The sequence below is a fragment of the Neodiprion fabricii genome, chromosome 6 (assembly GCF_021155785.1).
Source record: "Neodiprion fabricii isolate iyNeoFabr1 chromosome 6, iyNeoFabr1.1, whole genome shotgun sequence".
NCBI classification, from domain to species: domain Eukaryota; kingdom Metazoa; phylum Arthropoda; class Insecta; order Hymenoptera; family Diprionidae; genus Neodiprion; species Neodiprion fabricii.
In genome coordinates this window covers 3,636,649-3,658,763 of record NC_060244.1, presented here as the reverse complement: position 1 = coordinate 3,658,763, position 22,115 = coordinate 3,636,649, and the positions used below count along the sequence as shown (strand labels likewise).

General features: G+C 40.2%; 3 protein-coding genes across 10 annotated transcripts; 1 reads left to right on the top strand and 2 right to left on the bottom strand.

The window, feature by feature from the left end:
* Window positions 1-1,202: 1,202 nt before the first annotated feature.
* Window positions 1,203-8,463, top strand: LOC124184406 (proton-coupled amino acid transporter-like protein pathetic). Of its 5 annotated transcripts, none has more exons than XM_046574060.1 (8): window positions 1,203-1,312; window positions 5,105-5,170; window positions 5,906-5,998; window positions 6,258-6,615; window positions 7,006-7,281; window positions 7,553-7,731; window positions 7,855-8,024; window positions 8,157-8,463. In XM_046574060.1, exons 2-8 carry the CDS (start codon window positions 5,112-5,114, stop codon window positions 8,396-8,398), a joined length of 1,377 nt encoding a protein of 458 aa, XP_046430016.1. In that variant the 5' UTR covers window positions 1,203-1,312; window positions 5,105-5,111; the 3' UTR covers window positions 8,399-8,463. The 5 variants fall into 5 exon arrangements, with proteins under 5 accessions (XP_046430016.1, XP_046430018.1, XP_046430014.1 ...); XM_046574062.1 differs by lacking the exon at window positions 1,203-1,312 and adding an exon at window positions 1,585-1,677; XM_046574058.1 differs by lacking the exon at window positions 1,203-1,312 and adding an exon at window positions 1,888-1,952.
* LOC124184405 (sensory neuron membrane protein 2-like) lies at window positions 8,354-11,626 on the bottom strand. Its single transcript, XM_046574056.1, has 8 exons — window positions 11,364-11,626; window positions 10,743-10,897; window positions 10,465-10,627; window positions 10,091-10,339; window positions 9,644-9,855; window positions 9,370-9,541; window positions 8,841-9,086; window positions 8,354-8,775 (listed from the first exon to the last, which is right to left on the bottom strand). Exons 1-8 carry the CDS (start codon window positions 11,481-11,483, stop codon window positions 8,581-8,583), a joined length of 1,512 nt encoding a protein of 503 aa, XP_046430012.1. The 5' UTR covers window positions 11,484-11,626; the 3' UTR covers window positions 8,354-8,580.
* Window positions 11,627-12,037: 411 nt separating this feature from the next.
* On the bottom strand, window positions 12,038-20,130 carry LOC124184401 (E3 ubiquitin-protein ligase UBR2). 4 transcript variants are annotated; one of them, XM_046574052.1, is made up of 4 exons: window positions 19,837-20,130; window positions 19,281-19,363; window positions 19,022-19,188; window positions 12,038-18,614 (listed from the first exon to the last, which is right to left on the bottom strand). In XM_046574052.1, the coding sequence occupies exon 4, from the start codon at window positions 18,569-18,571 to the stop codon at window positions 13,208-13,210; it is 5,364 nt and encodes a 1,787-aa protein (XP_046430008.1). In that variant the 5' UTR covers window positions 18,572-18,614; window positions 19,022-19,188; window positions 19,281-19,363; window positions 19,837-20,130; the 3' UTR covers window positions 12,038-13,207. The 4 variants fall into 4 exon arrangements, with proteins under 4 accessions (XP_046430008.1, XP_046430009.1, XP_046430006.1 ...); XM_046574053.1 differs by having other exon boundaries at window positions 19,285-19,363; XM_046574050.1 differs by lacking the exon at window positions 19,281-19,363.
* Window positions 20,131-22,115: the final 1,985 nt, after the last annotated feature.

Here is a 22,115-nt window from a genome sequence, read left to right as displayed (position 1 = left end):
ATCGGAATGCGTAACGAAGAATACCAAATTTCTGCCGGTACATTCGCTGTTACGGAATAGCTAAACTATGCGTTACGTAAAGACGACATTGGTTGTCAAACGTTGTTAAACGAGGCTCGAAACACAAAACGCTAACGTTTAAATACATAATTATTTCCAATTTGATTTTTCATTACATTCACCGCGTAGAAGAGCTAAAAATTACACTTAACGTTCCATGACATCCGGTGTTTTCAATGATCAAAGCATGGTGGAAAAGGGGGAGGATATGTTCCAGCTTAGGATGACGCAATTGCAAAGGAAACGACTTTCGCAAATTCCGATGCACAACGTATCGTGCAAATATATACATCTTGATATAGCTGTAATAATAAAGCTCGAATGGCTTTGACGTGCGTGCGTGTGTAGTATAACACATAGATACCTATACGTGTGCTTTTAAGAATCGAGAATTTCGCCACACTGATACGAAAATTTTATTATATTCGCAGGTAATCGGCTGTTTCGAAAGTATCAAGAAAATGGTAGAGGAATACGGTATAGCAAAGACTGAAGATTCTATCTGCTGATCAGGCGTCCCGTAATTAACCACCGAATGGTGTTTACCACGCTCTCAACGCTAAATATTCGGTGTCAGATCCGAACCATAAAAATTTCGGTAAACCAGCATTGTTAATCGTGTTACGTCACCGGCACGGTATTAGTACGAGCAGGGAAGAGGAAAAGAAAGAAAAAGAAAAACATTTGGAACAGGTTTTTCGTTAAAAAAAATCAGTACATCAACCGCTCCTGTATCGATAACTGTTAGACGCGTTAAGGTTCGACATTGGACTTTTTGTGGCATATGTGTTAACCTGTATGCGTATCGTAATGTGTGAATTCCACACAACGCCAAATGTCTTGTGTTTGTATACCCGCGTATACAATAAAGCAGTGAAATTATTGAAAGCACCTTGACTTTTCGTCGCATGTGGTTGTGAGGAATGAAAAAAGGGAAAAAGAAATAAGAAAAAAAGAAACACATTAAAACTGCGAAGCGTCGCTGTGGTTGAACTAATAGTAATGAAAATTACAAACTATAGCCGCATAACCGTCAACGGCTTGTCGATCTACACATAACTGCGTACACAACAGGTGAATACCGAGTCGAGGTGTACGTATGTACGTTGAGTATATCGCAAGGACAAACCCCCACCCCGTGCTTGGGAGTACAATCGTCGTCCCAACCAATAGTAGAGGTATATATAACACTATCAATTTCGAGGCGAGCTTTCAGTCTACCAGAATTAAGAGATTCTGCATGCCGCACGCGGTGAGTTCCTTGCGGTATAAACGCACAAGAATCATACATACATCTTCGTCATGGACCGCGCGGTTCGTTCATCAACGCAACGTTTTCGATCTCGTTACCGTAACGTGCGTTTCGTGCGAAATTCGATATAGTGAGTTGAGAACGGCGATGTGTAATTTTTGTTTCGTTTTTTTTTTTTTGTTTTTTTTTTTTTCTAATTAATTTTCGCTATTCGATTCCGCATGTATATACACTCTGCGCGAACAATAATATTGGATGAAATTTATTGTTAAACTATAATTTGCGAGACGAGTTTCAATCTGCAGGCTTATCGGGCGTTCGGAGAGGCGCTCGAGTCAAGAGAAAACGTAACGAATTTCGCGGAGGTACTTTCATATTACAATTACTTGCCTGCAATCGTGCATCGACATCTGCTTACGAATACACTTGAGGAATGGGGCACTGCTCCATAGGTGCATGGCTTTGAAACGTCAAAGGCAGCTTCAGTGTTAATCGGAAAGGCCGGCCGTGCGGCTAAAGTAGAAGTTGAACAATCTTTTCGTCTCGCCGGCGTTGGTTTCATAAATATTTACGAATGTCTGTAACAGAATTTTGACATGTGTAACGGGCGAAAATACATTGTAAAACGTGAATACGTTCGGTATAATGATTTTATAGTTATTCACGATGCGGCACGAACAATAATACTGTTTATTCAAATTTTTCATCATTTATGCAAATTTTCAAATACGTGATAAACACATGTGCAAATGAGTTTCTGTATTTAGTTGGGTAAATATGAGCGGAAAAACTTGGCGCCAGTATCTGTTGCAAAATTGAAATATTGATAAGTCACGAAATTAAACAACTCGTGTGGTGAAAATTCATTCTACTGCAACACACTTGGTGGAGTAAATTTTCTTCCGATTCAGTGATACGCTTTTTTATGTTTATATTACTATAGTTATTTTTTTTTTTTTTTTACATAGAATTCTTGGTATCGACGTAATGATATATTTCATTCGTAAGGATTCACGCATACATTTGCAATATATTGAATGAAAATTACAAAACTATTTGAATCGCACCTTAATTCTCGGAAAAACTGTGAACGTGATTGAACAATATCTATAACAAACTAGTCTTGACCATGATCCTGAGACAAATAATCGATGTAGATACAAACGGCGTAGGTATAATATTAACTTTCAAGACAGTGTGGAAAATCACTCCAAATTCGATCATGTCACTGATTACTGCAAATATTTTCGCATTGATATTTTTTTGTAGCGCCCGACAAACGAAAACAGAAATTGTTAAAAAAAAAAATCGAAAAATCACACACAATGTCTCAACGTTTATTACCATAAAAATAATTGGACTGCAAAACAATATTCGATAATATCTTTTGGTAGAACAGTTTCATATCGATGCATCTGCCGGTGATATTTGACGAAAAGATATCCAAGTCAGATTGTAGGTATTTTCAATTAAAAGTAATTCATGATGAAAATCGATACACTGAAACGGTGGATTTTGTTAAACTATGGAAAATGAGCTGGAGGATTGTTCACAGTTTTGATACCCGCGCAAATTACGTCACGGTGGAGAAAAACTTCGTTTCCTCATTGCACGCCGATAGGTTTACTGGCTACGCATTTGCCAGTGTTTCACCAATATCGTATCAAAAGATATTTCACATCTATACGGTTCCTCCTCCACCCGGCGCCCCGCAATCCTCCTTTTTCACCGAATCCATCTTTCAAATTTCAACTATTCACGTTCAGCCTTCCAAAGTCGAAAGTCGACGCGATCGATCCGCGGTGTTACGAAATAATCAACAAGTGTTTCACCTGTCGTAACATTTTGCTCAAGATCAATGTAGCAGAGAGGTAAAGATTCCCTTGGCAGTGGCCCTCCTTTCGAGTTTTCAAGTCGATACATAAGTTGGTTCAAAATCACCTGACATCGTAATCGAAAAGGTCAATGTCCCGCGACGAAGACGGTGAAGAATTCTTTTCACGACTCGGAAACGGTTCATATTCGATGTCGTTTTAATTTTCGATGCAGCGTCATAGCGACCGGGACTTTTGGTCGTGCCAATTTCGTCAAAAGGTAGGCAAAACTTTTGGATGGAATCAAACTCGGGCGGGTAAATGATTCTTGTTACGGCACTAGCCGGCATATTATGAGTAAGCCTTGCGGGGATTCATTCGCTACCAGGAATCCTGATTAATAGATCGGGTAAAGTAAGAATTCCAGTTTTGTTGCATAAATTAAACTTGAGTGCGAGATGTGCGTATAATTTGCCGCGTGAACAAAACGCCAGATGGAAACCAAGCCAAGGCTTCGACATGGTTCGTTAAGTGTATCTGGATTTATGACCATTATACCTTGGTTATTGCGGAGAGTGTGTTCTTGCAATGTACGTAGAACGGGTTTCATACTTTGATGTTGCATTTGAAATGTTTGTGTGTCCAATTTTCGAACGAATCCCCATCGATCCATTTTCATTCTCTGAGCTGTTATAAATTCAACTACGTTACCACTGAACTAAAGGAATGTCACCTACCACTTGCATTCCCATGGTGAGCAAAAATACCGAGAATGGAAAGCGAGATTTTTGAGATTTTATCGGAAATAGTACGTGTGCCAACGTCTGATTGTATAATCAAGCAGAGAACGATTGAAAATAATTTTATCTATCACAAACGTGGTATCGCGTCAGTGGATTTATTGTAATCGGGACAAATTCACAGAGAATATTTCTTACTTTAAATTGGTAAACGAAGGTGTATCTCTTGCAGATTAGATCAAGTCTGATGAGTAATTGTTTGATTGACGGATTGGGGACATCCTGCCCTTTAATATCCAGCTATCACAGCGAAATCGAAACTGATCGTTTATACCTGCGGTGATATACGGCTATGAAACTCTGTCCTAAATAGAGTTAATCTTATAAAAATTGTGGAATTTTCCTTCGGCGAGTAACAGTACTGTTCTCGATATTAGAAAACATAATTATTAGTCTCGTGCAATCACAGCTGAATATAATGTTCAAACTTGTGTTAAAAATGGTAGTGTTGGAAGGTTTTTCTCTTCTTTTTTTGTTGTTGTTGTATTTTTTTTTTTTTTTTCGTCAATTTCCCATTTGTTCAAAAAGTTACATCTCAATTGTTATTCGGTTCGTAACGCGCGGGTGCAGCAGTCCGAAAAATTACAGCGAGCGATTCCACTTCCGAATTATTATGGCTCAGGATCATAATTAGTCTACATCAATCATTTCGCAATGAGCATAAAACCACCTGTTCATTGGCCTAAATCTACACTGTTCAAGACTTGCAACGCACCACCACGTAAGTGACAGAGAACGCTGCTAGAGGGGGGAAAAATTGTTAGATGTCAACAGGCATATTATTATCTAATCGAATAAACAAGATGACGAAAGACAATATTATACGATTGCAGCGTGGATCGATACTTGCTAATTATTTAACAATTCTTACTTGACAATTGTAAAGGAATTTGTTAAAACACCATTATCTCGAATAAACGAATAATCGTCTTTGCTCTAATTATATTCATTCGAGTAGATAGTCTTGATTACGACCCGCTCATTATAAGCCAACACACGAAACAAGGTCAATTATTAACAATCAGCAGGTATATTTTACATCTTCGATTTATTGTTGAAAAGTTTTATTTTCAACACAAAGCCCAGATATCTAATAGCCCGGGGCATACAGTGGATTTAAAGGAATTGGAGAATTCATTAACCAGCAGATAAATACCCGGTGTTTTCATTGTTCACAGATACGTCATGGATGAGAAGCAGAAAGAATCCGATGGCAAGAATCGGATGGAAAACTTCAGCAGCACGTAAGAATAACATGCGCATCGATTATATTATAGTTGTGCAAAATGCCACCTTCGTATAATACACCATGCTGCATTCCTGACTGCACTTTGTCATTATCTTTGTCAACGTAGCGCAGCACGTCCGGATATACGCGATAGTCTTTATAGTAGCAAAATATATCGCGGATACGGTATAATTAGCGTCAGCAACGAACAGCTGTGAATGACGATTCGAAAAAAGTAGTTTCGTACGAGGATATACCGCTGGAATCTTAAGCCGGTGTAGTTCTTGACCCCGTACGGGTGAATCACTTCATGTAACACAGTTCTTGAGTTTGAAAAAACAATGCGCTAGCTTATACGCGCGTGTACGTGTGTGGCAAAGGAGCGCGTATCATCATCGGCAATCACGGTGAATATTAATCTCTGGTAGTTCAGACAAATTGACATTCGTTACGCGTAACTCTTTCCGGCCTTCCGCCACCAGAATGGAGTTTAGCCGTGCCTTTTGACAGGTCAAAAACGCCGCGGGAATCTTTATACGAACTCGGTGGCACGTGTCTTATACTACCTACACTCCTATGGGTGATCCGCGACGCGCTGTCGAGGAGAATCAACGCCTGATTGTCATCGGGAGAAGGCAAAATGTACTTGAACGACTGGTCGAAGCTTAATTATGAACATTCGACTGATGAAACGAAAACTGTCTAAATATACGTTTTTGTTTATTTATTTTTTTTTTGTTATTTTCAACAGCGTTACCATTACCTCGGTGGACACAGGCGTCTACAATGACAAAGATGAACTGTACGACCCCTTCGATCACAGGGATAAAAAACACGCAACTTCGTGAGTCAATTTTTAAGTAACACGTTATACGCATGATTTCTTGCTGGAAAATCCAACTCAATTGAAAGGGGGAGGGGACGAGTAACGAAAGCCCTGTAACTCAAATTTCTCCAAGTATTTTCATTTTTGTTTTAAAAAAAAAAAAAAAAGAAAAAAATCTCAAAATAGGTACGATTTTGGACCGTCCAAGCTGTACACCCTTTAAATGGTCGATCGTGTCGGCAACTGCACTATAGGTATGTACGTTCGAAATTTTCAGAGACGGAGGTTCGCTGGCTCACCTCCTGAAAGCCTCCCTCGGTACAGGGATATTGGCGATGCCGAGTGCGATAAAAAACGGGGGTCTTCTGTTCGGGGCAATCTGCACCATCCTGATCGGTATTCTGTGCGCGCATTGCGTTCACATTTTGGTCCGTTCGTCGCAGGTCCTTTGTAAACGGACGCGGACACCCATGATGTCATTCGCTCAAACGGCAGGTGCCGCTTTTCGCATTGGTCCTAAGCCCCTTCGGCACCTCGCCAAGTTTGCAGAATCTTTCGTCGACGCGGCGATCGCTGCTACTTGCATAAGCGGCTCCTGCGTCTATGTAGTTTTCATCTCGACTTCCATTAAACAGGTGATGATGATGATGATGATGATGATGATGATGATAGAAAAGAGAATAACTTTTCTAGCAAAAAAAAAAAAAAAAACTACTTGCACGCGTATTCGGCACGTCAATTATTATAAAATTTATTTCGCTCATGTCCCGCATGTCAAACAACCTCATTGGAATTCCAGACGGCGATAGGTAATTACGAAGAATAAGTACAAGGTGATTGTATATCGCACTTGCAGCTGCGTCACGGTTATAATACAGCAATGCCAAGAACAACAACAACAAGAACAACCATTTGACAATTTGAACAGTTTCGAATCGAAAAAATTGAACATTTGAATTCCTGATGGAGGGGGGGGAGGGGTGTCAGAGTGTGACAACAATTTGACGAGGATTGCTCTTTTTCAGGTAGCAGACTATCACACCGGAACGGATATTTCTGTTCGACTTTACATGTTGATGCTGGTGCCCGCGTTACTGGCTCTGGGACAAATAAGGAATCTCAAACATTTGGTTCCATTTTCCGTGATAGCAAATATCAGCATAATGGTCGGTTTCGCAATAACCCTCTACTACCTGTTCCAAGACATAAAGCCGATCAGCAGCGTCAACTTGATAGCCAGTCCTGGCCAACTACCAAAATTTTTCGCTACCGTACTGTTTGCCATCGAGGGAATCGGCGCGGTAAATTACTCAATTATTACGTAACGAAGCTATAGGCTCGCGACTTCCGTTACAGGAGTTACCTCGCACTTAATCGCAAACGGTGATGTTTTACCTGAAAAGGCACGTTTGCGTTTCAAGGGCGAAATTAATTACTCCAATCGTTATAACAGCCTACACTTGTCGCGGACACGTAACCGCATTATCGAACCTTGCCTTTCGTGTAATGATAAACGAGCCAACGTAACGAAAAGATATTTAAAAAAGGAACGTACGCGTCGATTTGCCGCAGGTAATGCCGGTGGAAAACAGCATGCGCACACCGGAACACTTTCTCGGCTGTCCGAGCGTCCTTAATATAGCTATGACCACGGTGGTCGCGCTCTACGCCGTCATTGGGGTCTTCGGGTATCTAAAATACGGCGAACTGACGTTGGGAAGCGTCACCTTGAACCTGGATACGACGGACGTGTGAGTAGAAAAAATCATCCACTCGAAGGAAAATGCACACAGCTTTTCTTTCTCAATGCTCGTAACTGGAGCGGTAGACCGTACGGACCGTAAATCAGAGAATCGTTCGTCTTCCTTGCTCAGCCTAAGTCAAGCCGTGAAACTCCTCATCGCCTTGGCCATCCTCTTCACGTATGGCCTTCAGTACTACATCGGTATTGACGTGATATGGGGTGCTCTTCGAGTGCGGGTGAGCAAAAAGTTCCAAGGCATCGCGGAGACCTTGTTACGTATCTTCCTCGTTATCGTTACAGGTAAGCAAGCACCTGTTTCAAGTCCATGGATACGGATTTTAGGTAGCGATGGTGAAAATTCGTTTTTCCCACTTTTGCCACAAACGATTGTTCGTGCACATAGTTTGTAATCGTGACTTGTTTATTTTTTAGTTATTTTCGCCATTGCGATTCCCGATCTCGAGCCGTTCATCTCGCTGATCGGTTCGGTGCTCTTCTCCATACTCGGGATAGCCGTTCCGGCAATAGTTGAGACCGTTTCATGTTGGGACAATCACCTGGGGACGTATAGGTGGAGATTATGGAAGAACGGCACCCTTGTGGTTCTAGCCCTTCTGGCTTTGGTATTCGGTTCGTGGGTGTCAATGGTAGAAATAATAAAACTGTACGACTAAATTTATACTTGTAATATATATGTATATATATATTAGTGTAATTATAGTAACGATTTTTGTACATACATACGGCTGTGACGCGGTTTTTTCTTTAACTTTCAATTAATCGAATTCAATTAAGACTGACAATATTATTTGTCATGAACCTGAAGGAATGCACAAGGCTCCGAGTATTTGGAGGTCTAATGAGCCGCGAGCGATGTACTTCGGCCCGAGGCTTTGGGATTTTCAGTTTTTGCTGATGTCTTCGTGCAGTAGGAATAAGCGACGAGAAATATACCAAAAAGTAACGGCATCCAAGATAGAAAGGTCATCAACCGGATCGCCCGATGGACCAGAATAATTGGGGCTAATATTTTCGGTCCTGGAGTTGTCCCCTGCAGCAAAACAAAGCAGCCGAATTACCACTACTTTCGATGATAGCAATTCGTGACGGTCTCACCTCTTCAACCCACAGCAACGGAAATACTCCCTCAGTCACGTTAGCGACGACATGAATCTGCTTCAAACGCGGAAGTTTGAGGTTCAGCTGCATTTTCCTGTACCCAGAGAGCGGTGCTCCAGTCGATGGCTCCACCACAACGTATGTTGCGTGCTTTTCTTCGTCAGGTTGCAAGCCATTAGTTATTGAAAATAGGCTCTGGTCACCGTGCAGAAAATGTGGCTCCGACATCATTACCGGCACTTCCTTGCGATATGGAACATCGTAGTGCAGATAGGTCATCAGAATAAATAGGTCAGCTCATTAACAGTGTTGTAATAAGTTTGAAACGATAGAGACTTAGCCGATGGGCTCAAGATTTGGAACGCAAATATCTCTGTAGTACAGCTATGCGGTCGATCAACTAAGTGTACGAGGATCATATCTGCTTAGAGTATTTGCACGCGGCTTTGAATTTTGGTCATCAATGTGGCGAGATCGTGGTTCAATCCCAATCGTCGTTAAACTTTAACCGAAATATGATACACACCTGACATTTGTTCAAGTCAAGCAGACCCTGTGTTGGACAGACGATTTTTTTCTTCTCCCGTGGACAGTAACAGGGTGACTCTGTGTCATTCCATAAGCTCTCCGTGGTGGTGTAGTAATAGCCTAGTAGACCACTGTACACCGTGTCATTTTTATAAACAGCGAAAACCGATCTGATTCGGGAAATGATAAATTTTATCTTCATCAATTCACATTATTACTCCGATGTGCGACACAATGATAATTTTCCAATCATCGTCTATCATTGTTATTACCTGCACAGGTCATTTATGTACGTAAATACTTCTGGTTGTCGAGAGCTCATCGGTGGCCAAAAAATGCTGTCGGTTCCTCGGATGATGGAGCAATTTTTTATACTCCAAAAATCTGCGTAAGGCAAGCCTTTGAATTCCGATAAATGTCCGGTAGTGTAACGATCGTTTACCCCGCGAGATACGGTCATCGGTCCCTCATCCGTCCCATTGATCTAGAGATGTGAGATTCGACTATTGAGCAATATGCGTTCTGCTGAATGAAACTCGTTCTTTTGTTACATAATTTTATTCGTTCCACGAGTCAATTAGCCAGTAAAAAACCTGAGTTTCCCATCGTGCGAATATTAAGTTTTATATTAATGTTTCGATGGTACCCTATAACGTACCTAACGCCGCTTGGATTAGTATTGGGCTAATGTAGGGTTGTCAGTTTCGTGGATAACTCACTTTGTGAAAGAAGCTAAAGGCGTAGATTCCAGCTTCGGAAGTGGTTCTGACCGTTGGTGGACGCTGACGTTTCAGAAGACCGCAAACAAGGACGAGCTCTGGGTGGGCTTTAGGGTCGCATACGAGCGGTAATCCATCAAACAGAATATCTCTCACCCGACCCCGCATGAAAATGCTCGTCGGGTCAGAAAATAGCTGAGCTAGGCCGTTTCCAAATTTTGATAGAAGCGCAGGGAAACCATTTGCTATCTAATCGAGTTAACACGTATCTTACGTCATTTCATGTGTATGCAAAGTACGGTGATGCGGAAAGCCACTGTTTCCTCAGATCTTTGGAGGTCACAAAGGCGTCTGTTGTTCACCTGCATACGTACCGTGATTAAACTTCCGACATGAGCTGCGTTCAGAATCGTGACTTCTTCATTTTCTGACAAATTACCAGACTTCGTTGCGTTGAAAACGAGCGTTCGTCTTGCCAGGTAATCGATCGTATCGGCGGCATCGTCTGTCTCGATGACAATTTTCTCCAGCAATTCGCTGGGGAATGTTTAAAATTTTTGTCCAGTGTTACAGCAAACTTATTGATCTTAGATATTCGATCATCCGCAGTTGCACGAGACACCTTATACTCAAACTTTACTTGTACACTTACTCGTAAACATAAGGGCCACGTTCAACTATATTTGCCACCTCGCCCTTCTCCTGTACATCGATGGGATTAGTAACGTGAAATAAGTATACTTTAAATTCCAATTTTGTGACTTCCCAGAAATTAAATCCCAGGGTTCCTTTGACCAATGCTAAGTTCTGGAAAATAAATACGTAGGAGAGTCTCTGCAAGGATTGCAGTCCAATGAAAATACCCGAGGAATGAAAATTACAATCACGGTCGCAAAATGCAAGGGGTGTTTCGCTTAAGCGATTGAAACGTCAATATCATTCGAAATCATTTCGTAATATCCGAAATTACTTTGTAATGGTTGAAATCGCAACGAAATCAGTAATAATCGTCAATGTAATCACTGATAGTCGTGAGAAATCATTCGGGATTACAGGAATCTATTTTTAATCTTAAGAAATCATATGAAATCTTAGAAACCATGAAAAATCACGTAATCAAAGTAAAATTTTTTTTGACAAGTAAGCTCTCGTAATCACTTTATAAAATATAGGTAAGCACGAAGTACGTAATCATGGTGTCAATTTTTGCTCCAGCTGAGACACCCTTTAATATAATGTAAATTCAAAGGAGATAAAACAAATGTGTGCGAACCGCGTCTAATAAACTATCCACGATAAGGCCGTGCGGTTGGATGACAACGGTAATAATCCCAATAATTATAAGTAAGATGCCAAAACGGAGAGAGAAAGTTGAACGATTCGACTTCCACATCCTTCAATGATGATCCACAAAACAAATTACGATAATGTTACAGCGATTCTACGCATTACTTCTTTTAATACGAGTCGCACCGATGTGCGTGGAAATGATATTGCAGGTGAAGCTTCGCAAATTTTCCACTTTACATCAACGTTCGTGAATTTTTAATCAAGGTTTCATGTATACTGAATTGCATTATATGACTGTGCGTGCTAAATACATCACCTGGTAATACTTCGAATCGATTAATAACGTACAGCTCCACTGCCCACACGTTATGCGCAACTATAATATTGCACGCTGATCTCATTTGAATCGCATGACAATTGTTGGATAATCGGATTGCATACGATGATAATTCAATGTGTTTCTTTCTTTTTTTCTTGTTTTTTTGTGCCAGGTGGAAACAATAATCGTAAATTTGATCATTCTTATCGACTGGTTTTTAATCTCAACATTGTACAGTGTTATTTTGTTATTATCATGTTACGAAAATAATTGAACAGTAATAACACAGAATTTTGCGTTGAAAAAGAAGAATCTTTTTTATTTTTATTTAATTTTTATAACGCAAACAGGATTTAACAGTCTTTTCGCTCCGCTTTTTTTCGTACTTCATTGTTTCTTTTTTCCTCCTGTCTTTTTCCAACATGAACTAGTGACATGGTCCGTATTCTCAATTTAAAAAAGCTGAGCAAGATACTATATCGCTCAATTGACGATCTTATCATTTTTATTCGTTTATCGGAAATCACGAAACTTTTGACGGCTTGAACAACCGCAAGTCTTTTCCACACTTTTTTCAGTGTCTTCGTTCAGCGTTCGTTTGAAATATACGTACACGGTGATCCAGGAATATCGTCCCATTGGCTACTAATGTATTCTTGGTGAAAATCTGCGACTAGAACTTGTTTTTATTTCTCATAGAAAATTTTTCGTTTGCGAATTACAGCGGTTTGAAACTGGTCGATCGTCGTGGGTCACCCTGCATGTATGTTTTTTACGGTAAATAAATGGAGCAGAACACAGAATAGAATGAATCGAATACGAGATTAGTTTATGATTCTATGGTAAATACTATGACGGTCTAGGGTAAATTACAGCGATCCATTTAGTGAGGATGAATGAGAGTGGTATACTACCGCTGGTTAATTCAATTTCAACAGTACCTCGGAATCTACTCAAAAATAACTGTTCAAAAACGTAATAAAAGTTTTCGATTATATTTATTGTGATGTTTTCTCACATTTTAAATTTTAGGAGACTTGGCAGACACACATTCTTCTCGTTTATTAATTTACAAGTACTGTATTTACGATTTCACGTCTTCTACAATGATATTACTGCGTTAGCATTCGGATAAGTACCATTTTGTTTCTTATTTATTCTCCTTGTCCTTATATCCTTTCTTCCAATATGTATGGCAAGTCAAAATTCGTAAAATGTAGAGTTTTATAGTTGAAAATGAATTTATATTTAAATTTATACAATACAAATTTCAGTAAACTCTGAAATTATTTGAAACATGCAACAAGGATATTTAATATCGCAGTATTTAAATGTACAAAGACTTTCGACAAATCGCTGTCTAAAGAAATAAATAATTTTATAATTTTCAGGCTGTAAAATCAAATAATAATTAACAATAACATTACTCACTATTCGCTTATACTAATCGTAAATTTAGTATTTTTTGGTTAATCCGATAGATATCAATTATGGGATTGCCAGACCGGTTATAGATGTTGCCATTGCATCGTTATAAGAGTACTGGATGACTGGACCGCTCGGGCTATAGTTTCGTGTAGGCCATGCCCCAACCATAATTGATTTAGCTGCTTGTAATGATCTCTGCAAAGTCGGAGCGGATTACCTCTTCTCAGGCCTTGATCCGTCTCTCCGTACTCGTCCAAATAAGGGGGACAGGTGACGGACCCCCTAGTTGGAGACCTTAAAAATAATATCTCGCATTCTCTAACTCGCAGAAATAGTCCGACTCCAGCTCCACACTTGCTAGCATGATAAATACAGGCCCCCACTGCTACCTTATTCAACTCAACTTGACAGCAGTAGCTTTGCGAACATAACATCTCGCCACAAACAAGGCACATCGTTGGATTCCTCGAGTCTTCTCTGTCACTGTTCGGGCATGTGAATAGAGAAACTGCGTTTATCAATTCGCTATAGTCTTCTGGCAAATCTACAAGTTTATTAATCATCAGTGGGTCTTTTGTCACGACAATGGTACTCGTGCCGGACAGATATTGTTGAACCTTTGGATGGGCGACCCACAATTTGGCAAGATTTACAACAGCTTCCGAATCCAACAGTTCATCTGACCTAACAGGAAGACCCAAATATTTACACATATTTTCATAAGTATCACCCCCTTGTATTGTTAGTTCAGCTGGTGCGGGTACGTCAGTCAAATAATGAAAGTACAGGACACAGGCTCGAAGAAACGGTATACTCGCTGCTTGCACACGCCTCCAAAGTTCCGACGCTGTGTAACTCCCAACTTTCAGACCCAATTCTTCGGCAAATTTCAACACTGACTCGTCCTCCCAATGTTTATTGTCGATGTCCATAACTTCGTTCTCGTTGTACTCCATGGTGACAAGAATTCTGACGATCAATGAGAGAAAAACTAACTTCAATGCATGAGATTCTTGTACACCGCCGGTAACCAATCCGGAAAAAGCGTTCGCTTTTATATTGTAGAGATTCATCAGAGAGACTGTTAGTGGAATAAGAACTCCCAAGGGATCCCAGTCCAACACACTGGGACCGTCATGTGGATTTTCTAGGAGCATGGTCAGAAAATGTAGAGCATGATTTCCAATCACAGTGGTGTTTGGCCAGGTTGATCCAAGAAATGCGGCGATTCTTACTAATCCTTTTAGACTGTCTCTCAGCCTCGATGTTAAAGCTCCGAGTAGCGGTTTTTCCATATCTCTCAGAATAAATTCTATCGCATGTATAGTATAAACGGTCGATTTCCATGCCAACAGCGGTACACGGGGGTCTCCGTCGTGTGGTTCTACATCCAGCCCTTTGGTGTATGTGGCTTGAGCAAATAAATGTATCATTCCAATTAAATTCTTAGAGAGATGAGGTCCGGTTTGAGCATAAAGCGCTTCAAACGACGCTCCGACATCTCCTAGCTCTCGTGATACTCGCTCAATTGGGCAGGCGAACATTTGATGTTGTAACGATACCTCTTCGTCAAACCTCTCGACAGAATCTTGGGGATTTACAACTGTACAATAGCGGCAGTACAAATCGTGACTAGTTTCTGAATACTCAACAACTCCGTGAGTCACTTTGACTTTACAACTAAGCGTTACTACTAAAGCTCGTAACCACATAGAGAAATCTACATTGTCTTTGTTTTGTTTGGACATCTGCAGGCTTCCAAGAGGTGGTAAAAGTGGCAATATGGTATTACTCAAACACTCGCAAAGAGGGCAAAGGTATTCTTGTTTGTCTATGTCAAAGCTTGCCGGTTGTCTAGTTCTGTAAGGCCTCCTGCTTTCTTTTGCATGTACATTTTCAAGGTATTTTTGCCAGCACTGCGCATGCATTACGTGACCACAAGTACTGGTATGAGGTGCTGCGCCCAATTTATCAGAGAGAAAAAGTGGGTTGGGTTCGTCTGTGTTTACTCTGTTTTGGCATAGGACGGTGGATTGTTGAACAAACGCTGCAAGTACCATTGCAGGACCAGTGGCCGTTATTGGTTGATCCTCTTGACACAGTATACAAGTATATGTTTCTTCCTCACATATTCTACTTGTTTGATTGATACCTACCGCCACAGGAGCTTGCTCCGAAAATTCGCTTATGTCCAAATTAGAACCTCGATCGTTAGCTTTGTTACCTTCGAGGGCAGTTTCTTCGAACAGCTTTGCATTCTCTTTCATAAAGTTCTTCTGCATCGTAGCCATCTGAGCCATAATCCTAGCTCGTTGCTGCGCAGCCATTTGGGTTCTCCACTCTTTGTCCATTTTATTGGCCTCTGGTTCGCTGTTTTGTTCCGTTGACGGTGCAGAAGATGGTACATTTCTTGCTTCGGACGGTGTGTAACCCAAAAGTTCCTGATACTTCTCCAATGTCCATGTGACCAAATCTTTGTGAGCATCCAGCCTCGGACTGTGAGATAATTGTTCCAGTAATTTATAAATCTCCCACTTTGTAGATCTTTCAGTGAATCGGAAAAATGCGTAATAGCCTGACTCTTCCTCCTGCAAAGCGTAACCGATCAGATGAAGTAATCTCTGAACTTGAGGCTCAGAATAGCTTCTGGCTCTTAAATTAAGCGCACGTTCCAAAACAGTTTGCATTAAATGTAGCATTACATCACATTGTAGTAAATTAGCAACCAAACTATAGGTTTCCGTTAATTTGGGCAATTTCGGTGGTGGACAACATTCCAATTCATGTGCTGCCTTTCTTCGCTTACGCTGCTCCTCTTCCGATTTGCTGAATTCTTCTCTGGTGTAATGATAAAAAAACACATTATAATCGGCATAAAATTCTGGTTTCAGTTCATATACTCCTTTTCCGGCAGACGATGATAATGGCTTTTTAAAGTTTGCAAGGTCGTCGATTACCCTCTCCATTCCTGTTTCATGGTGTACATCGTCAGGTAAAGTCTTGTTTAATTCTGAATGTGGCAGGGGCTTGATGCACAGCTGTTGTATAATTTCCTTTTTTAGTCTATCGTCAGCATCTACGTTTCCAACTCCGGGTGTATATCTTTCTCCGATAATAGTAATGAGTAACCCTAAAAATTCTTCAACTAAACTGATCGTTTGTCTCATGCTATCTTCCTCAGGATTTTTCAGAGTGTTTGCTTCAAATTCTGGGTTTGCCCAGTTGAGTAGATTAAATCTATTCAAAAGATGAATTAGGAATTCGTTGCTTTCAATCAGGCAGGCACCTGTTTGTAGTAAGACAATGTCTTTGTCAAGCATTTCTGTTCGGCATTTAACATTGTGATAAAAGAACAACTGGTTCATTATTGAATATCCATTCCGTCGCCACATACCAGCGTGAACTTGTGAAAACATTGCTTGCGTTCTTAAAACAGGTTCTATTATTTGTTCCGGTGTCGGTTTAGTTGGCATCATAAATTCCGAGCTTTGAAACTCAAGATTATAACGTTCCAAGTATAAAAACAGACCTGCTAAAAATCTAGATAACGGAAGGTGAATAGATACAGGTTCTGTGGAAACATCGTACTGCAAACACGAGGCACTGTGATTAGCTAGTTCCCTAACTTGTCCTGGGCCAAGGTCGTTTCCTGGAAGCTCGTAAAGTTTTTTCAAAACCAGCCTAAATGCTTTAATGAAAACAGTCCTATCGGAACCACACCATTCAAGAGTAAGACTGATGACTGGTGCCAACTTGATGTGTAAATTGAAGGCTGATTCCCATTCTGGTTCGAATTCTATGTGCTGTCCGACTTGCCTTGAGACAGCGTCCATTCCTTGCATACTACACAACAGCTTTAGCATTATTGAAAGACCTTGCAGAAATCCATGCCTCAATTCATCCGTCCATGTGTCTGGCTTTGCACTCAATAAATATCGCAAGTCGTATAAAATGTGTTGAGCTCTCTTGAAAGTTTGGTTGGCAGAATTTCTCTCAAATTCTAGTTTACCTTGCGCATTGCATTTTCTTGAGCTCTCTGATATAAATGTGTTCAACAGTATAAAGAGTACATCATTATGTGCAATGAGATAATGCGTAAGTGTAGGGACGGTGAATAATTGAACGGATAGTGCAGCAATAGAAAAGGAATGATCATGGTCATCCCTAATAAAATCCTTCATGACAGTGCCATAGTTGTACGTAAATACAGATGCCAATGCCTTTTTACTTTCATATTCTACCAACATTCCTGAGATGAAAAGCCTATGCCAGGCTGTTCGAGCTGCCTTCCAAAGCTGCGAGTCCCTCATAAGAATTCCCTCGACGATTGATACGTCAGAAAGTTTCGTATGGAGAGCGACATTACTGAATGCTATTCTGAAGCCTTCCGAGTGCGCCATGAATTCCTGCAGCCATGCTAGGAGTTTCATTGCAAATAACTGATGAGCAACAACATCCGCGTGGACGACCAATACTTTGAGTGGGCGATTTCCATGTCTGGATGTGAATCTTTCGATCTCAGACTTCAATTCAGTACAATGTTGAAAAGTTGAACATTTTACTACCGCTCTCCCCTCTCTATCAATGTTCGTTACAAACTCAATTGCATCTCGATGACTACACTTTATTACTCGAGACAATGTACCGATTACTTGTTCAAACGTATGTGTTTCATCGTTGAATAAAACAGTGCAATAAGTATCGCTAGTCGCCTGTAAAGAAAGTGGATCTTCATCTGTTCCTTTCAAACACAAATCAGATGGTAGTCCAGGTACATGTTCCAGGGACAAGAGCTCGTAAGAATACTTCAACACTGCTTCGAACGTAGCTTTCGCCCTCTCTGCTATGTCTTCAGGCAATTTATTGCGAGGTCTACTTTTGAACTGAATTCCAGCTTTATGTATGCTGCAAGACGAATCGTTCTTCCATGCTTCGGGATCGCCACAGTCGCAGCAGCCCCCGCCGCTAGATGTTCCCATTTTATACTTATGATTACGATGAGCAGATTGCTTGAAACATACGACGCATAAAACACAAGTTGAATCCATTCCACATTCTCTACAACTGTAAGTAGGTTCACCCATTTTGAATACTTTCCCACACACGGACGGTGGATTATCCAATTGACTGAGCTGCTGGAGTACCTCTTGTGGATTGCCATTGCATATAAATTCTTCTAAAGAACTGTAAAGAATTTTCTGTGCCTTTTCCTCATTGAAACTCCAGTCCAAACAACTTCCATTTGGTTCAGGGCTATAGATTTTCGGCACCCAAATTCTCCAGTGCTCCTTAAAGTGTGCGCAAGACAACAAGCCTTTGCTCATCTTGTCCATCCATACGTTTACGCAGGGCCTCCTTGATTTTGGAAAGGTGGGAAGCACAAGTGCTAACTCGACATCCCCCGAGTGGTGATGCTGGTGATGTTGCATGTTGTCATTGCTCATTCTTCAATTGTTGATGCTTTGCACCTATCGTGGTAAGGTGGGACTAAAACAGAGAAAACGCTAAATCATCTACTTGAAACTTTTAGTCTCTTAGGTACAAACACTGGACAAGCTTTGCACAGTTGCGTTTAAATAATTAAGTTTATTTTTGTAAGCTTAGCAAATCGCATTAACTCATTATCGGATGATATCATACTTTTCATTTAGTAGCATCAGCCATCAGGTATTATCGTTCAGAAATTGCAGTTGCAGAATTTAAGCTTGGCAAAACAAACAAGAAGTTAGGTAAACAAAGCGTCATGTGGAGGCAACTAAACTTTACCCACAGACTTGAATGAACAGAATGATGAAAGTAGTTGCTATCCGTATTGAAAATTAAAACAACTAATTCCAATGCACCAACTGTACACTTCCGAGATTATAAATCGTATCAGAACAAGTAAAACTAACCTTAACTTATATCCTAGTTACAATGTCAGTTGTTTAGAAAGTTGAATACTCATGGCACGCAGGGTTTGTGGATAACTGCAACTGCCATGCGAATAAGGTTGCGACTTGCCATTAATCCTGACGTAAAAGAACAGGTAAGAAGTGCTAATTCCATTAATCCGAGCTCACTGAAAAAGTATCCATATAACGGCATCAGTCCAATGATACTTCATATATTTTATGCTTAGACTAAATTGAAAGCAAATGAAAAAATATATACCTACATGCATGGCTGAAGTTCAATGCTCCAAAAAAACTACTTTTAGACCAACATTGCAAAAACTACCAACATGAGAGGGTGAACTGAAGAGAAAAAAAAAACAAACAAGGACAAGGATGTAGAACGCTAAATCCAAATGTAAAATTATGGACGAAGTTTGATCTGGTTGCCTCCACAGACAAGGGAATCGAAGATGTAACTCGCCGAAGTGTGAGTGAAAGTCAGTACTGTTACTTGTTTTAGTCGAGTTATGGGTTAAACAGCCCTAACTACACAAAAACATAGTTCGTGACCAGTCGACTATAAATATCTTAAATGTATGACAATCCAATAGTAGAGCATCCTAATACGTATGTATGGATGGAGATGGGAAGAAAATGAAAAAGAAACTTTCTACCCTGAACGTTCCAAACGTACTGTGAACATACGTAATGATTGGATCTGGGTGGTTATAGTCCTGAAGACTATTTTACATGGTTCAATTTTTGAAAGTATCCATATACGCTGATTGAGGCATACAACTATTTTTAACAACATCGCAATCTGTAGTACTTACTATTATACCGTGCAGGCCAAGGTTATTGAAAAGTATCGAAAAGTTCTTTGTTTCGCGAGAGTAAATTTTGTGAAAAAATGTTCGATTACTTTTCAAACTACTGACTGTTTGTTTATCATCAAATTTACGTTACTCTCATACGGCGTCAGCAATTGAACGAAACACCAAGTAACTTCGTTATGACATTTCGAATTAAACGTATGAAAATTCTTGCTGTACAGCTGCTTGAACGATGCACAAAATGGCTCACGACAAATCGGGCAAACTGCGACAAACTCAGTATATGAACTGATAGATGAAAGAAACTCTGCGCGTACAATATATTTCGCCGTGATTCGGCCCAGCGCTGCATTCGCTGCTCTCTCGATTCCACTGAAATAGCGATATATTTCAGGTTCTGGATTCTCATCGATTGCCTAACTATATATACATAGTATGTGTACGATGCTTCATTAAAAAATGCCACCGTTTCTTTGTTTTCGGACAATGTTTCGACACGGTGAAGCGTGAGAAGCGTGAAAAAGTATTGGAGAACATAAAGACTACACGGATTGAGCTTAACTTTTTATGAAGTCGGTCATACTTAATTTTTATCTAATGCCAAGTCCAAGATCAACCAGAATCAGCATTCGTACAGTAATATTTATTAATGCTTTCGACTTTCGGCTAACTTGCTTTCGGTCCCATATACATATAATTCGTATAGAATCGAACTCGCATCTTATTTCGGACCGAAAACAAGTTAGTCGGAAGAAAGTCCAAGGCATTAATGAACATCATTGCTGTACAAGAGAATGCTTCCATCCAAGTAGAGTTACAGTAGTTGAAATCCTGGATTTAGCATAAGATGGAACTGTAGTTAATGACATGATTCATAAGTATTTTCTCTGCAATAATAGCTGTGTGCTCATAAATCACGCTACCTGGAATTCTTTTATTGCTCGCAGATAGTTAGAAGCATCGAGTGCAAAAGTCAATCACTAGTTATTGTCGAACAATTAAACTGCTACTTTCCGCGAAACGGGCGGCGCTTTGCCAAGTCAAAGGATGGTAGATTCAATTTTTACGTTCAACTCAAATCTGCTATAATTTTACCGAGCGTAACTAGCTCTGCATCGTTTACATCGTTGTCTATTTCTTTCTGCAAGAAAATGGACTTTTTATGCACAGTGGACGCGCAATGCAGGAAGCCTGTGAAATCCGCCGGCGTATAGGTAATCATAACCACGCTGTAATGAAGGGATTGCCTACGAACAGACGGATTCACTTAGGCATAAATCCCCTCATGCCACCCATTCAAAAAATAGTCTTCTCAAATTATATTGCTCGTAAATGTCGATTGCAAAAATTTCCAACATGTTCCTCAGAACGCATAAATAACTCTCTTTTCCCTTCGACGGGACAAAATATAGTATGTATAAAAAAATTCGTACCTGTACTTGTGGGTTATAATTGAAGGTGGTTCGTGTTAATGATATTCCTTGAAGTACACTTGCCGTACTCTCGGACCACATCACAAATTATTCGTTAACGCAAATATTTTTCCTTGTCCAACTTATGGCATACAGTTTCTCTGCTTGAATATTTCAGCTGTACGAACCGATCGCCGAGTAAATAGAAAACTAACTATCGTTTAAGCGTACATGAAGCGTGACGTTTTACAGTTTAGGAAAGGGTAGAGGATTAACAAATGAAAAAACATATAGCTAGTTAGCTCATATACCGGTTCTCAGGTAACTTTTGGGTGATCCATCGCTGCATCATCGAGCACTATATCACAAATACAAACTCACATTCTTTAAAGATAATAAGTCCGCTTCGTATATTTTTATATAGTTCAAAAGTGATACACTAATTCGTTTGTCAAATGTTATCGTTACGTCACAGATCCCGCCAAGTAACTGGCGAGTTAGGATTGAGGTTATTCTAGCCGGCTGATCAGTAAACATGTGATCTACAAGTCAGTTTTACTGAATATTATCCGAAGATATAAACCAGACTTGCAGCTATCATTAGATTTCATTGCGGAGATATGTTGACAGCGATTGTCGCATCGTTTGACTTTCGCACAACTTGTGCTGACAGGAACGACTGTTAGAATGGCAAAACTGCGCCAACACCACAATTGCTTTATTTAACTCACTTCTACATTCAATGGTTAAACATTTTACTTTCATGCCAGATTGTATATATTTCACACCGATACAGTGTAATTGCGGCATATCTTTTATAAAAATTTCACCGAGTTAAAGTCCGAACGGAACGCAAGACGAAGAATG